Source organism: Cyprinodon tularosa, unplaced genomic scaffold (assembly GCF_016077235.1).
Source record: "Cyprinodon tularosa strain WSP-4 unplaced genomic scaffold, ASM1607723v1 ctg307, whole genome shotgun sequence".
Lineage (NCBI taxonomy): Eukaryota > Metazoa > Chordata > Actinopteri > Cyprinodontiformes > Cyprinodontidae > Cyprinodon > Cyprinodon tularosa.
In genome coordinates, this window is record NW_024039016.1 from 318,915 (window position 1) to 334,417 (window position 15,503).

Genomic DNA, 15,503 nt, shown 5'->3' on the forward strand with positions numbered 1-15,503 from the left:
ACTTGGTTTGTACAGAACGACTGTGGTCCACTTATTGTGGACCACTGTCTTATATAGCTATAGGAATTTTGTACAAAGTCAATCCTAGAGAACATACAAATAGTTTGTTTATTCAGTCAAATATTTTCAAATGTAGGGATTTGTTTAATTCAAAATGTTGTATCAGTTATGTTTAAAGCTAGAAAGAAAATATTGCCATTTAATTTAAAAAAAGTTTTTTCCTTAAGCTCAATATACATATACATATATATGCGATATATATGAATTATTTCATATTTCCATTTTTTTGCCTTCTTAAAGCAGGTAATCACCTGATATAATGTGTCCAACAACTTATTCTTCATAAGTGCATCCTTTCAGTGTTGCATATTTGCTTAAGATCGGGCATGACAGCAATCCGCTACTTTGGCATGCATCAGTTCATTGCATCCTTTATTGAAGTTTCACAAATCAGAGAGGTTTCACAAATCCCAAACCTGGTTTTAATTATTCTACAAGTAGTAGAATAATCTAGTCCAACTTAGATGTGTCTAGGTGTTTTAGTTTTAGACCTAGAACACTTCTAGTGTGACATGGACACTATGTAAGTGTTAAAATTTGCCTTTAATTAAGTTACACAAACCAGAGAACGGTTTTACAAATCCCAAACCTGATTTTAATTATTCTAAAAGTAGTTTAGAAAAATCTAGTCCAGGTTTGATTTGTCTAGGTGTTGTAGTTTTTTAATTAGAGTAGATAAAAGTTGCTGTAGGTAGGGAAAAATTAAGTGGAATCGCCCTTTACTTATTCCTCGAATCGGAAGCCAACTTCCGCTTCGTCATAGTCAAAAAGGGACGGAAGTCATTTGCACTGTGGATATACAGGGTAGGTAACTTTTTTGTTATTATTTTAAAAGCAATGTACTTATCAAGCGAATTGTTTATAATATTTTAAAATTGTTCCAGTTGTTTTAATACAGTAGTTGTGCCTGATAGCTACTGTAGCAAAACAGCAGCTAGCTAACGGTGCTAGCTAAGCTGCTACAGTGAAAGTTAGTTAGCTAAGCGGAAAACTGTCTGCTGAATAATGTCAACTGGTTTCGGTCTTCAAAAAAACTCTCAATCGGTGAGTTCTGCAATATTACTACACATAAAGCGGTATTAGAATAGTTTCTTTTAACTTTTGTGCTAAAGCGTAGCCTAGCTAAGCTAAGCTAGGACATGGGTCGGGTGACTGGAATCGTATTCAGTTATTTTATACATATTTAAGAGGTAACATTCAACCATTTGAACTGTTCTGCAAAGAACGAAAAGTTTTAATTGTACAATAATGCCAAGTTTAAAGTAAGGTGACCAGATTTCTGAAAGCTAATCTGGGGACATTTCTAGCTCAAAAAATTAAAATAGAAAACGGTGACAGTGATGTTTTCATCCATTTTTACATATTTATTAATATTTAATCAAAAATCATGTGTGAAATCCAGGAATGCACCTCTTCCATTTCCTAAGATAAATAATAATAATCAATCAACAGTGTTTATTAGTGCCATCTTCCCTTGTGAGAAACATAACATTGTGTTCAGGGAAATGCCAGTTTGCATCAATACAGATTCTGTGGGAATTTCCCTCTTTTTCCTTTCCAAAAAGTTTAAATGAAACTTTTTTATATTTTCAAATTGAAAAACAAATTTTTTCTACATGAGGATAACTATAAAATGAAATACCCTTCAGTTGTTTATACTGTATCCTGGACAGCTGCATTGCATTGGGTAGCCTCCAGCAGCTTGGATTAAAATCTGTGTCCCTATTTAAAAAAGTTAAGTTAGATTTTTATATTCAGATTAAATTACAACCATTAAAACGCATCTATATATCATGTTTAGTCATTACACGTATAGATGAAGGAAAAATACGCTCTCGGGGCATAAAAATGTGTCCTTTAAAAAAAAAAACGAATATATTTTCACAATCATAAACCTATTTTCTCTTCATAGATACAGCTGTACAGCTTTTTTGTTTAAAAAGGCCGTTATCAATTTTGATAGGATGTAAATATAAATAATATATGATCATAGTTATCCCTGTTACAAAAAATCCACAACAAAATGAAAATATTTGGGCAGAAACTGCATATATGCTGGATGCTGATGGGGATTTTTAAAAAATATGTCATATTAAATGAATATTGGAGGAACAGCGGAGGCTGTAGGCTTTGCTTTACGCAGGTGGTCTGGAGCGCAACATGGCAGAGTGGAGACGGAGGATGTGAGATTTCAGGGTAACACAGTGCACCTGGTGCAGTTCTCATCTGTACGTTAGCAGCTGTTTCTTTGCGCAGCATGCTCACGTGCTCTTTCTACCATAATAACAGTTTACATGCAACATTTTACCCCTCATTCATAAAACGGTAAAGTCTGGGACATTTCCGGGGATAGGTTTAGCCGGGGACAGGTGGTGGAAAAACAGGGACTGTCCCCGGAAGTCTGGGACATCTGGTTACACTAGTTTAAAGGACACGATTAGCTGTTGTTGTCCGAAAGGGTTTGTTTGGTTAGTCTTGCTCCATCCTCTGCTTCATGTGTTGTTGTTGTAGGTATGTAAATGTCCGAGGATAAGGAAGCCCAGGAGAATGAGCTGCTCGCTTTGGCCAGCATCTACGATGAAGATGAGTTCCGACGCGCGGACACTGCTCAGGGAGGAGAGATGCAACTGTGTCTTGAGCTCCCTCCTGATTTTAAGCTGCTTGTGAAAGGTGTGTCAGTAACTCTGAGTGAATGGAAACAAGAGAAGATGTGGTATTTAATTATAATTCTCCTTTTTTACAGGCGAGAAGACGGCTGAATATAATGTCTGCTTTTTACCCCCTCTGGTGCTTAATTTTGAGCTTCCTGGAGACTATCCATCTACATCCCCACCTATGTTTTCGCTCAGCTCCAAATGGATGACCAAAGAACAGGTATTATGTTAACTCCTTTTTCCTCATATAACAGTAAAATATTCTTAGCAATGAACTGATTTCTGCACTGTCCTTGTGTATGAGTAATAGTCATAGCTGCTAGATATAGATTCAGCAAGTCATCTCCATGCCACATACACCCAGCTGCTGAACCAGGTGAGTCCAATCTGCTCTATTTAGTTCAGTGTGCATATTGGTTTCACCTGGTTTAATGTTGCCACTACAATGGGTTGAAGAAGCAAAAACCTGTCTCAGTTATTGTTTGTTTAGATTCTAGCAGTGCTCTGATTAGTATTAAGTAAATATATTCAGAATCTAGACAAGATATAATTTTTGATATTGTTCCGTGTTACCAGAATAAAAAAGACATGGGATGCAGGTTACTTGATGGGTTCCAGCACATAGGAGAGGAGGGAAATGCACGGGCAAAACTTGCATGCTAAAAAAGCAGCACAAAAGAAGCAAGTGGACCGATCCGTCCCGATAGTGGAACCAATAAAAGCGTTGTTGCGACCGGGACATTTAGGAGATGCGCCATTATCTTTTTAAAATATGAGCAAGTGTAAATGTAACGAAAGTTGGCTATCCAGCCAAGAGTTTTCTCCATGGCTAAAACCAGTACCAGGGAACATGCATGAGGCACAGTGTAAGAAAATAGGTGGTTTGAGAGGGGCGTGAAAGAAGCCATCTATGTTAAGAGAGAAAAAACAACTTTAAACAGAGGTGGTGGACTCAGATTCCAGCTTCCAAAAACATACAATTCAATCATAGACATGATCCCTTCCAGATATCACCAAACCCCCCACCCCATGACAGAGGAACGTTCACCGGCTGGACCTACCCGCTCCAGCCGGTGAACAACACCTCCTTAACGACCGACTCTTAACAATCATAACGGCAATCCCCCCCCTTAACGACCGATCCTCAGAATCATAGACAGGTTTCAGATATTACAGGCTAACGATGGAACCAAACGACCCATTCATCGGTTACCATTTGCATGTTTCCAAGCAATACAAGGCTTTGTCTATATAAGAATCAAACTCACTGCGGATCCAGACATTTGAATTGAGAAAGCTTCCTGGAGAGGTGGCGAAACATCTTCAAATCTTAGAAACCAAGTCCAGTGGATATTTTTTAAATTTTTACAGAATGACTATGACCTGGATGACTGAGAACCTTCATCAACGCAGTGTATTTTGTACAAGAAGTCATTCAAGCTCGGAACGTTGGGAATTAAGGCAGTGGAGTCGCACATGCGAAGCACGAAACACAAAGCATCAAAATCGAGTTACCGATTCTCAGTTTTGTTCCACCCTTGTCTCTGCAACGCCTCCACTTATCACCAAATCAAACATACCGTATTTTCATGACTATAAGGCGCACTTAAACGTCTTTTTTTTCCCTCAAAATGTGCGGTGCGCCCTTTGGTGTGGTGCGCCCTATGTGTGTTGTAACTGCGACTTTTGAGACCACCTCATTAAGGAGATGATGAAAGAGTGGCTGAATGTAAGGAGACCAGGTGTTTTTTTTCCACTCATCACCATCGCTGTTAATATGTAACTCCATGCGTGCCCATCTCACAGCTGATGTGAAAAACACGGAGAAACAAATTAACGCTGTGCTCGCTGTTCAACCGCTCGACATCGGTGTGAACCGGACCCAGCAGGTGCAGCAGAAGCAGCGAGTTTACATGCAAAGTCAATGGTTGACGCGCGTATAGGCGCAGCAAAAGGTCCCGCAGCGCGTTTTGAGCAGCAGGTGCAGTGCGTCGGGAGCGTTTAAGCATCTGACGCACCGCCAACGCGCTGCTGCTGCTCGAGATGGAAAAATTGAAGTTTTGCTGCTGGACGCGCCGCATCAACCAATCAGAGAAGCTGATCTGGGAGCTGACAGCGAGACAGACACAGCGCTCTGATGACATATGATATTAACACAAATGAAAAAGGCTGGATGGATGAGGAGATGATGAAAGGCAGGTGTATGTGAGGGAACAGGTGGTTTTTTCCACGCATCACCATCGCTGCGTGCCCATCTCACAGCCGATGTGAAAAAAAAGGTGAATTAAATGAACGCTGTGCTCGCCGTTATCCCGGGGGGTCTGACAAAGGAACTTCAACCGCTCGACATCGGTGTGAAGCGGCCGTTCAAAGTAAGGCTGCGAGCGGCGTGGGAGCGATGGATGACAGACGGAGACCACAGTTTCAGGATAAGTGGAAGGCAGCGCCGGGCAAGTTACGCCACCGTTTGCGGATGGATTGTAGATGCTTGGACTAACGTGTCTGCTGGCTCTGTTGTTCAAGCTTTCGCAAAAGCCGGCATTATTTCTGAGGAGCCGCGCTGCACGGAAAGTGACTCTGACAGCGAAGAAGGGGAAACTGGCATGTCTGATTTAGCGCAGCTGTTTAATTCAGAAACAGAAGATGATGACTTTGATGGGTTTGATTAATACTTTGTAATAAATACATGAATAAAGCACAATCATACTCAGTTTTGCTCCCGCTCTATTTTTCTACCTGAAAACTTAATTCAACAGCAGACTCTGGGCAGGGTTCACCGCGGCGGCTGGCAGGTGTTTTTCATCTAAATAATCTAAATCTTGCAGCTATATTTGCTGTGATCAGTGGGAATAAAGTGGTTTTAATATGTTTTTAAGTGAGAAAGTCCACCTGAAAACTTAATAATTGCAGTCAGTTCATCCAGATTATCTATTTCTGTCGGAGCCGCTCAGACCCCCACATACCAGCGGTGCGCCGACAGTAGAAATCCGTTCAACAGCAGCCTCTAGGCTGGGCAGCCTCCGGGTTCATGCGGTGGCTGGCAGGTGTTTTTCATCTAAATAATTTTAACTGCAGGCACAAGGATACCGGTAATAAAAGCGGACATATTCCGTCGGCAGGTTTCAGGATTTTATGTTAATTTAGGAGTGACCACAGCGCTGTGTCATCTGCGATGTGTTTGTCTCACGGTCAGCTGCCAGGTTTGATTAATACTTTGTAATAAATACATGAATAAAGCACAGTCATACTCAGTTTTGCCCCCGCTGTATTTTTAAATACGCAGTAGAGCTATTTAAAGGTAGTAGAGGACATGTACCTGTATATAAAAAATGCGCCCTATAGTCCGGTGCGCCTTATGTGTGTGTTAAATACAGAAATGGGACACATAACTGAGACTGCGCCTTTTAGTACGGTGCGCCTTATGGTCATGAAAATACGGTACTAAGAAAACGATACAAAGAAAAATAGCTGCAAAAAAGACTTAGCACTGGTTATGTTGTGGCTTTAAAACGGATTTGTTTTGTTCCCTGCTAAAACAAAGTTTGTGAATTCAGTTAAATAATTGTTCAAATATGTCTGTCATTTGTGTGTTTTTAGCTTTCTTCCTATATGGGAAGCTTTTCAAAATTTGAAACAGTGCAGTGGTTTATGTTCAAATAAACTTTTGGGTTAAGTTGTCAGAAGCAGGTTTTTCTTGTTTCTTGTGAATTTGGTCTTAGATTTGTATTTCAAGTGGCATTAAAAAGTCTTAAGTTCTTGAATTTAACTTGCCTTATGGGAGACATGTAAAGGGAGACATTTATATAGAGTTCAAAAGAAAGTCAATCAAGTAAAGAGACAAATGGAAATAGAAAGGAAGAGGACATTTTAACAAGGTTGAAACTGGGACACACTTAAAATCGTAGGGAAACTGCTTTTCCAACCGTCGCAGTTCCGAATTCTCCCGAGTGGTGTCCGACTTTACACGAGTGAATAAAGCGAATTTGGTTGGTCATTTAATCAGAGGGCGAGATTGTTGTGGTGGAAGGTTCGCAAGCAATTTGGTTATGGCAGATGTTTTGGAAACCTCTTGCTAACGAGTTAGCAACTTAGTGCTAGTAGGTTCCCAATGGGAAATTACACTGGGACCAAGTAGCATTCGCAACGACACTGTCGAGGAACGCTATGGACAGCGGAAACATGCAAGAGCAGTTTAGAGTTGGAGGTTGTGGATGAGTCCCCTTCGTCATACATTTTTTATTTAGAGGAGGAAAGCGGGGACAAAGATGTTGTGGAAGAGGACGCCAGGGCGGCAGAAGCTTGGTTTGGTGTAGAAGGCTTCCAGCCGTTCATGTTTGAGCCCTTGCCTCGCAACGCTGCCAGTTCTGTTAGCTCTACGCCTGCTGAAGACACAGACGTCCATCCACGTGAACACTGGAAAGGAACTCGATGGGAAAGGAAACTATTCTTATTTCAACCGTTGTCTATATTAGCTGCGACATGAATCTAGATGCTATGACCGAAATAATTTGATTGACAGATGACCGTTGATATGATTGGCCGAATTTAGGTGTTCAAGCTAACGGAAAAAAAAACCAACACAGATTTTAAGACAGAATTTTTTTTAAAAATAGAAATGTTTTAACTTTTGGAAAATCTGGTCTGATAAAGAGTTCATTTATGTACATGTTTTAGCCAGAATGATTTGAAATTGAAATATGTCTTCTCTACGACTTTAATAACACACTCCATATAATAGGGAAACATGTAACAGGGATCTGTGATTATTGTGATGAGCGGGAAGACTTGGAGTATGTGCTGATTCACTGGAGAGAATATAAACACTGGAAAGATAGACTTAAGAATATATATAATTCTGTCATTTTTGAAATGCCTTATTGTTTTTTATCAAATGCTTGCTAGCAGTCAGTCGATGTATTTCATGAATCCTCTTCTTCCTGTAGCAGATGAATTGTACCATCGACTGAAATCCAGATTTGTATCATAATATCAATTTTAATCATATTGTCTCACCCTGTTAGGAATAACACTGAGCTTTTAAAGTGTATTAATAGTAAAATTGACCAATCATATTTAAAAGGAAGCCCATCTATGATTTATTTATTTGTAATATATGTTATTCACAGCTTTTCCTCCTTTAATATTTGATCGTTCCAGCTGAGCTCTCTCTGTCAGCGTCTGGATGAGTTGTGGGAAGAAAACCAGGGTTTTGAGATCCTCTTCACTTGGATCCAGTTCCTCAAAGAGGAGACTTTGGGCTTTCTAAGCATCCAGTCTCCTCTTGAAGTCAACAGGAGCATCAGTAAAGGTGCCGGTGAACGAAGGAAAACAGATCCTCTGGTCAGAGGTATTTTTCTCTTATGATTTTGTTGCTAGATTGTACCAGGAATTTTTAAACCAGTTTATTTACAAATTGTTAAAAAAAGGATTGATTCAAATTATAATTTTTCATAAAGTTTTCTAAGTGTGATTTCTTTTGTCACTTAAAGAACAGAGCAATTCAAACTGATGAACATCCACTCCTTGGGGGGTTTTTTTTCTATATTAGTGCTCTTTGTTTTCATTTGTCCTTGAGCTACCATGGTAAATACTTATTTTGATCAAATTTAAGTATTCTGAAGGTTAAAAGTGAATGTTCAGTAAGAATTTTTTTCACACTCGCACCAATATTTCAATGAATATTGTGATTCTTCTAGAACAGATTCCTTAGTTTGCAACATTTTCTTAAAAAATATTCTTTAGAGGGCTTCAGGAGCTTAATGTTATGCTCAAATAAATAAAATACAAACAAAAAACAGCTTAAACGTGTTTTTGAAAGTATTGTCTTATTAAAAACGCCCAGTTATGTTTACACGTCAACCATCTAGCTTTTCATTTAAGGTGTTAATCATGAATTTGGATGTAGCCTCCCTCCTTTATCGTTCCAACGACTTTGGCTCTTTGGTAACTTTAGAGACCCACAGCATGACGCTACAACAACGGTGTCTCCATTCTCTCGAAGGCTTGTTTTTTTTTTTTTCCCGTCCTTTTCTATGGTAACCCCTCTGTCCATTGTCGGGTCAGATAGGACAGTTCCACTGGTGTTCCAGCAGCTTCTGCTTTATGACAGGCTCAAGGCTCAGCTTGTTCCTAATCATGATAAACCAATTTGTTTTCATCTGAAGTTTAATGTTTGGCTCAGGTGGCTGAAACTGTTATTCCAAACACGCATCAACCTGATTTTGGAATGGATGAAGATATTACGAAGCTGCTGAAGTCTTCCTGACTTAAACTGCTTTAAAGATTAGGGTTATGTCTCAAAGTTGCTGTCATGAAACCTCTTTCAGCAAACCTCACTGTTTTTGATGCAGTAGCTCTTTTGGCTGAGTGGCTGTGATCCATGGAAAAAATGACTTCATCCTAGATGAAGTGATAACCGAAAGGACTTGGATCATTTCAGAATTTTAACATATTGTCTTTGTGTCTCGTAAAAATGGTTTTCATGCAAATGTATGTTTTGCCTTTTTTAGGTTTCTAAGTAAAAGCTTTTTAAGATAATTGAATTTTTTCTTGAATGAAAAAAAAACAACAATCTTTCTCAATCCTCTGTACATCATCAGGGCTCGATGTAGTTTTTATTGTTGGGAGAGTAGAAATTTCATTGCATTTCTCCACCGGGCAAGTGCAATGATCGCAAAAAAAAAAAGTATTTATCTCTCAAAATTACTTTAAAATCACCTACATTCGCTGAAAACGACCCACAACTTTGCCGGCGCCATTTTTGTTGTTTTGTACACATTCTTGCGTGATTTGAAAAAGCCGTGTGGTTTTCCGCTAGATGGCGTGATTTTTCTCTCCTTGGGGAGAGAATTCTGCAGAGCAGCAGCTGGATGATGAATTTTAATCTATACTATAATACACGCTAGATTAAAAATGATCGGTCAGGGATTAGGAAAATAATAATTGTATGTGTACAGTGTAAATATTCCTATCATATGGCAGTCCTCTGTACAGTGGTCATACATTAAAAAATGTTCATTAAATTTTTTTCTCTTAGACATTGGAGTGGTGCATTTAAATGTTATAGAGCTAAACATGTTAAATTGGTGAGTAGTGGTAGTGTAAGTTTTTAACCTGTCAATTTTTTTTTTTTTATGATTTTTAACATTACAATTTATATTTTTCCAAGCACACAACAGTTTAAAGCAAAGTTTAATTTGAAAAGAATCTGCAGGAAGGATTGAAAAGCCTGTTAACACGGTAATGTAGGCTTGAGTTCATTATCTGACGCATGCATATACACACCAGGAACCTGGAAACTTAAAAAATACTGAATTACAAAAAAAGCTTTTAAAAAAACAAACATGTTTCATTTATTTATTTATATATATATATATATATATATATATATATATATATATATATATATATATATATACAAAAATGAATATTAGGAACTGTATTTATCAAACATTATACTGGGCAAGTAAAAAAATACAGATCTTTGCTTTTTTTTTTTTTCTTTCAAGCTGGGACACAGTGCGGCAACCAGTCTGAAAAATCAGAGAAGAAGCCGGAGGTGAACAAAGAGTTCTCTGAACAACACTTCTCAGCATCGTCTCCGTTGGACCCGCGCGCCGTGGTTTTGATGGACCCCAACTCTGACCCCCTACCTCAGCTCCTGGACTTTGATGAGGTGCAGCGCCAAAAGGCGTTTGACAGCAAGGTGTTCTGCTGTGGGATCTGTTTCTCAGATAAGCTGGGCTGTAACTGTCTCTGCTTCAAGGGGTGCCAACATGTTTACTGCAACACGTGCATGAAGGAGTACTTTCAGATACAAATACGGGACGGCAATGTCCAGTGCCTTAACTGCCCTGAGCCCAAATGTACCTCATTAGCTACTCCATCACAGGTAAGAACTGCAGATTAAATTGGAGTTTTCTTAGATTATCTGTTTACAACATTTTTTTTTTTAAAACTTTAATATTCAGGTAAAACAGCTTGTAGATGACGAGCTGTTTGCGCGCTATGACCGTCTGCTCCTGCAGTCGAGTTTGGACCTTATGGCTGACGTGGTGTACTGTCCCCGTCAATCCTGTGGCACCGCTGTAATGGTGGAGCCAGACACAACTATGGGCATTTGCTCAGCTTGTCAGTATGCTTTCTGCACACTGTGCAAGCTGGGCTATCACGGTGTGTCCCATTGTAAAATAACTGCAGGTAATGATCATTCCTCTCATTTCATTTATACTTTAAAAGTATTTTGCAGAAAGGAAAGCTTTATCAATGAGCCCAGTGTAATTTATGCTATAAAGAAATTCAATCTCAAGATAAGGAACTGAAATAAGCAAATAAATGCGAGAAAAAAGAAAAAAATGACAGCAAATCCTCTTGTTTTGCTTCTTAGACGATCTGCGTAACCTAAGAGACGAGTACTTGTCAGCCACCCCTGAGGGGCAGAAGTTTATGGAGCAACGCTTTGGGAAGAAGGTGATCCAAAAAGCAGTGGAGGAATCTTTCAGCAGAGACTGGCTCAAAGAGAACTGCAAAAACTGCCCACGCTGTGGAACCAACATACAGGTAGCCTTTACCTTCCCCTAGAGGTGACAAACCTTCAGCAAACTTGGACCACTGAAAACAGTTTGTGTCTGAATGACAGCTTGTTTTTTGTAATGCCATGGCCTTTTTTTTGTGTGTGTTTTTCAGAAAGTGGATGGCTGTAACAAGATGACGTGTACGTCTTGTAAACAGTATTTCTGCTGGCTGTGCCTTGGTGTCCTCAGCAAAGTCAACCCATACAGTCACTTTAACAACCCAGCTTCACCCTGTTATAACCAGTAAGTCTGCTTCTTATGAATGCATCTATTTTCATTTTATATCCAACTTGTTGAATTTATATGTTTTCAGTGTTTCCCACAGGATTTTAGGAGACTGTGGTGGGAGAGTCTCTGACCCTCGTGGTGTATCCCACTTAAAGGGGAACGCTGTTGTTTTTTTTGTTTTTTGTTTTTTTTTTACATTGGGCCCTTGATTTTACGTTATTACATCATGTTCTACTCACCCATATGAGTTTTGTGTCATTTGGAGCCGTTCTGAAGATATTCTGTTAGGTTATATCAAAGTAACGTCTTCCTATGGGCAACGACTTGAAGGCACAAACTAATCTGTTCATAATTTATTCTTTATGGTACGCCAGCATTCATGACATGTAGGCGAATCACTGTCCCCCAGACATCCGCGGTTATATTTTTTATATTTATATCTTTTAAAAACGTAGCGACCTGTGTATGACGTCGTCCGCTTGCGCCGGCTACCGTTCATTCTTCCTGTCCGCTGAACTGCTGCTAGTTTTACTCACATGCCTGGAAGATGTCTAGTGTTACTACCACAGATGATCTCGCTCTCCAAATGGAATTGAACGATTCAGATTAGCTAGCCGAACAAATATAAGGGGTAGAGCGTAGCCGCCTGTGGCCCGGCTGCCTGTCACAACTCCAGTCCGGCAGCAGTTCAGCAGACAGGATGAATGAATGGTAGCCAGCCAGATGACGTCATACAAGCGCCGCTTTGTTTTTAAAAGATATAAATATAAAAAATATAACCGCGGATGTCTGGGGGACAGTGATTCGCCTACATGTTATGAATGCTGGCGTACCATAAATGATAAATTAGGAACAGTTTAGTTTGTGCCTTCAACTCGTTGCTCATAGGAAGATGTTACTTGGATATAACCTAACTGAATATCTTCAGTACGGCTCCAAATGACACAAAACTCATATGGAAGAGTAGAACATGATGTAATAACGTAAAATCAAGAGCCAAATATAAAAAACAAACAAACAAAAAAAACAAAAAAAAAAACGGCGTTCCCCTTTAAGTGCATTTTTGAGGCCACTTTTTTTTTTTACTTTTTCTTTTTTCCCTTGTGGTCCACTAAGGAGCCTACAAATCATTATATTAGAGAGGAAAACACAATGGACAAGTTGATAAAGTGACTGTTATTTAAGATAAAACATTTCAAATTCAGTTATTTATTTTAGACCAAATAACATTTTACATTTACATCCCGCTCGTTCCCTGAGGGTAAACATGCTGTGGCTCTGACTGCAGCGCTGAGAGGGACTCCTGCGGGGTTGGGACGGGGAGGCGCCCCATGGCAGCACCTGCAGCTGGAGAACAAGAGTAGGAGCGATACGTGTTTTCACCTAAGAGTCTCTTAAAGCCTCCAGTGACAACAGAAAAGTCGCTAGATTTGTCGTTGGTCGCTTTTTTGAAAGAGTTGCTGGAGGGGTCTGAAAAGTCGCTAAATATAGCAACAAAGTCGCTGAGTTGGCAACACTGACCGGGCGAATTGGGCGGCATTTTTATAAAGGAGGGGGGGACGCACGCTTCGAAAAAAAAAAAACATTTGGCGCTTGGAGTAGGTCTCACCCGGGGAGTAGAACCGCCACTGACCATCTATGAGCCTGACGCGCATTCTCCCTGTCGCTTGGTTACGGTCGTAAACAAATTGTCTCTCTATGGCGCTGGGTTACGGGTGGTATGAAAGTATAGCTGTGGAATGGTCGGATAAACAGACAGATGGTTTTGTTGTTTTTTTTCTCTCTCTCTCTGTCTATATGAGACTGGCGGGCCCAAATGAGACTGGCGGCAATGAAATTGGAGTGACATTGTTTTATCCAAGTCCAGCCTTGAGTGTAAATTTAATCCTGTCTGACCTCAGTAGTTGGCTTAAACGTAAAGTAACACATATGAAGCTTAGTGTGTACTATAACAAGGTGTTGAGACACTGGGCTTGCATTTCAGGACCAAAAAGCATTGATAAGCTGATATTTTTAACTTGAGCTGTATTGTGAATAGATATTATTTAGGTGCGTTGAGACTGAACTGGGTGTCTGCGAGCCCCGCATGAAATTCACCGCTCTTCATTTCAGATGCACCGTTTACTCCCTGGAGCTCATCGTCATATAGAAAGCAAATGGACTGAATGTTTATTGCTTCTTAAGGGCACTAAAGAAGCAATTGTCATTTGTAAAAATGTAAAAAAAGTACATTAATTAAAAAAAGCTCAAATGTGCTGCTGCTGTTTCAGAGAGATTAAAGATATTTTTTTAGGTCACCAGAAGATCAATTATCCCCCCCCCCTTAAGCTCTGAACTGAATCAAAATCATCTAGCCTACTTTTTAAGCGCTACTTTATTTGTTTAGGTAACTAAACTATTGTTTGTGCTGGTTTGGCTTTAAATAATCTTTAATTTTGGCCGATGACATCAACATCCCATCACCTGGTATTGCTGTGCTCAATCCTGATGGAAAGTTATTGCATAACATCTAATGTCATTCCTGTGCTGGTTCAGGGTCTTGCTCAGAGAGCCAGAGTGGCAGATGTGAGATCTTCTGCAAAGTGAGATCAATAAAGTTAAATAAAAACTTTTTTTTTTCTTCAAAAAGTTTTTAAATTAAATGTAACTCTAAGCACTGCAGGAGTAGTCAGAGACAATTTTTAATCCTGAGACAAACTAGTTTGTTGAGAAAGGGTGCCCCCTTGCAAGTATGGAATGCATCGCACCCCCTTCCCCATCTATTTAATGTGTTTCTGCAGCAGAGGTTGGATCACCAGAATGTCACAGATTAACACTGAATGGGGCTGTTAAGCTCTGCCTGTAAACCAAAACATAAATGATGCCTCTCTACCTCCACTTCAGCTGCAAACCCTGCCTTGAACTAAATATTACCAATTATGCTTTTGATATTCTTAGAATTTTTCATCTTTTTTTTTTTTATTTTAGCCAGATCCTACACCGTAGCTAAATGGTCTGAATATGTTTCTTCCTTCCCTGCTGCAGACTTTTCCATGGCGTTGACGTGGATGATGATGAATTTTGGAGCGATGAAGAGGACTGACATCAGCAGAGAGCCTCAGAGCTTATGTTATATAAAGCACTTTATCTTTGATCGTGTAACATCCCTTCTGCTGAGCTGGAATTTAAATGCCACTAACTCTTCAACACAGTTTTCAGTGTTTTCAACATCATCATGCCAAACAAAACATCAGCTCTCTAAAGTCCCCCTTATGTACCTCCTTTATTTGGGTCTCCTGACTACAGCCACAGGGATTTTGGTGAAGTCCCTGTTTGGATAGGCTTTACCTTTTTGTTATAAACTGATATAGGTCAGTTGTGGCTTATCGATCAAGCAGGTTTCTCCCTCAAACGTTTAATAAAAATGTTGCAAACGTTAGAAATCAACAATCGTCATTTTACCTGCTATGTAGATTAATTCTACAATTTCCTGTTGGAAAAAGCCCTTTTTAACCTTTCAACGACCATTAAAATAGGGAGTATCCACTAAAAGCTTCAATTGAAAAAAATCAAGGTGGCTTAAATTGTCTGTCTCAGTTTTCTTGGTAAATTAAAGCAGAATTGAAAAAAAAAAATTCCATATATATGCTAGTTTACAACATACAAAGTATGTATTTGAACTATGTAATGGAGCCCAACACTTTCAGAACACTCGGTTTGCTCAGTTTTTCATTTCATGTGCTGTTTTCAACTTGACATGCAGAACTGTTGTTGTTTGAAGCTGCTGTGAGCGAGGAGAAACTCATTACTTCAGCCTTAAAATGCGCACGATTGAATTTACTCATCTGTTCACGTCAACGTTCAATGCATTTCTCATGTTAAAAACCGGGGACCTGCAGAGTCCTGATGAATGCATTCAGCCAAATAAATGTTCCAGTAAAAATCTTGTGTTTCAATCCTTTCTGCATAACTTCACCACTTCAATCACGAACAAAGTTCTAATAAAACC

General features: G+C 39.4%; 1 protein-coding gene across 1 annotated transcript; it reads left to right on the plus strand.

The window, feature by feature from the left end:
• The first annotated feature begins 787 nt into the window (after positions 1 to 787).
• rnf14 (ring finger protein 14) lies at positions 788 to 15,437 on the plus strand. The gene is made up of 9 exons (XM_038292093.1): positions 788 to 864; positions 2,572 to 2,730; positions 2,804 to 2,934; positions 7,872 to 8,061; positions 10,223 to 10,605; positions 10,685 to 10,913; positions 11,101 to 11,273; positions 11,400 to 11,530; positions 14,540 to 15,437. The coding sequence occupies exons 2-9, from the start codon at positions 2,580 to 2,582 to the stop codon at positions 14,595 to 14,597; spliced, it is 1,446 nt and encodes a 481-aa protein (XP_038148021.1). The 5' UTR covers positions 788 to 864; positions 2,572 to 2,579; the 3' UTR covers positions 14,598 to 15,437.
• The last annotated feature ends 66 nt before the right edge of the window (positions 15,438 to 15,503 follow it).

What these genes read in the sequence shown, in the direction of transcription:
- rnf14 (XM_038292093.1), top strand. Translation starts at nt 2,580, where the DNA reads ATGTCCGAGGATAAGGAAGCCCAGGAGAATGAGCTGCTCGCTTTGGCC. An exon ending in AACAGATCCTCTGGTCAGAG is followed by an intron (nt 8,062 to 10,222) that starts GTATTTTTCTCT and finishes TTTTCTTTCAAG; the next exon opens with CTGGGACACAGTGCGGCAAC. An exon ending in CATTAGCTACTCCATCACAG is followed by an intron (nt 10,606 to 10,684) that starts GTAAGAACTGCA and finishes TTTAATATTCAG; the next exon opens with GTAAAACAGCTTGTAGATGA.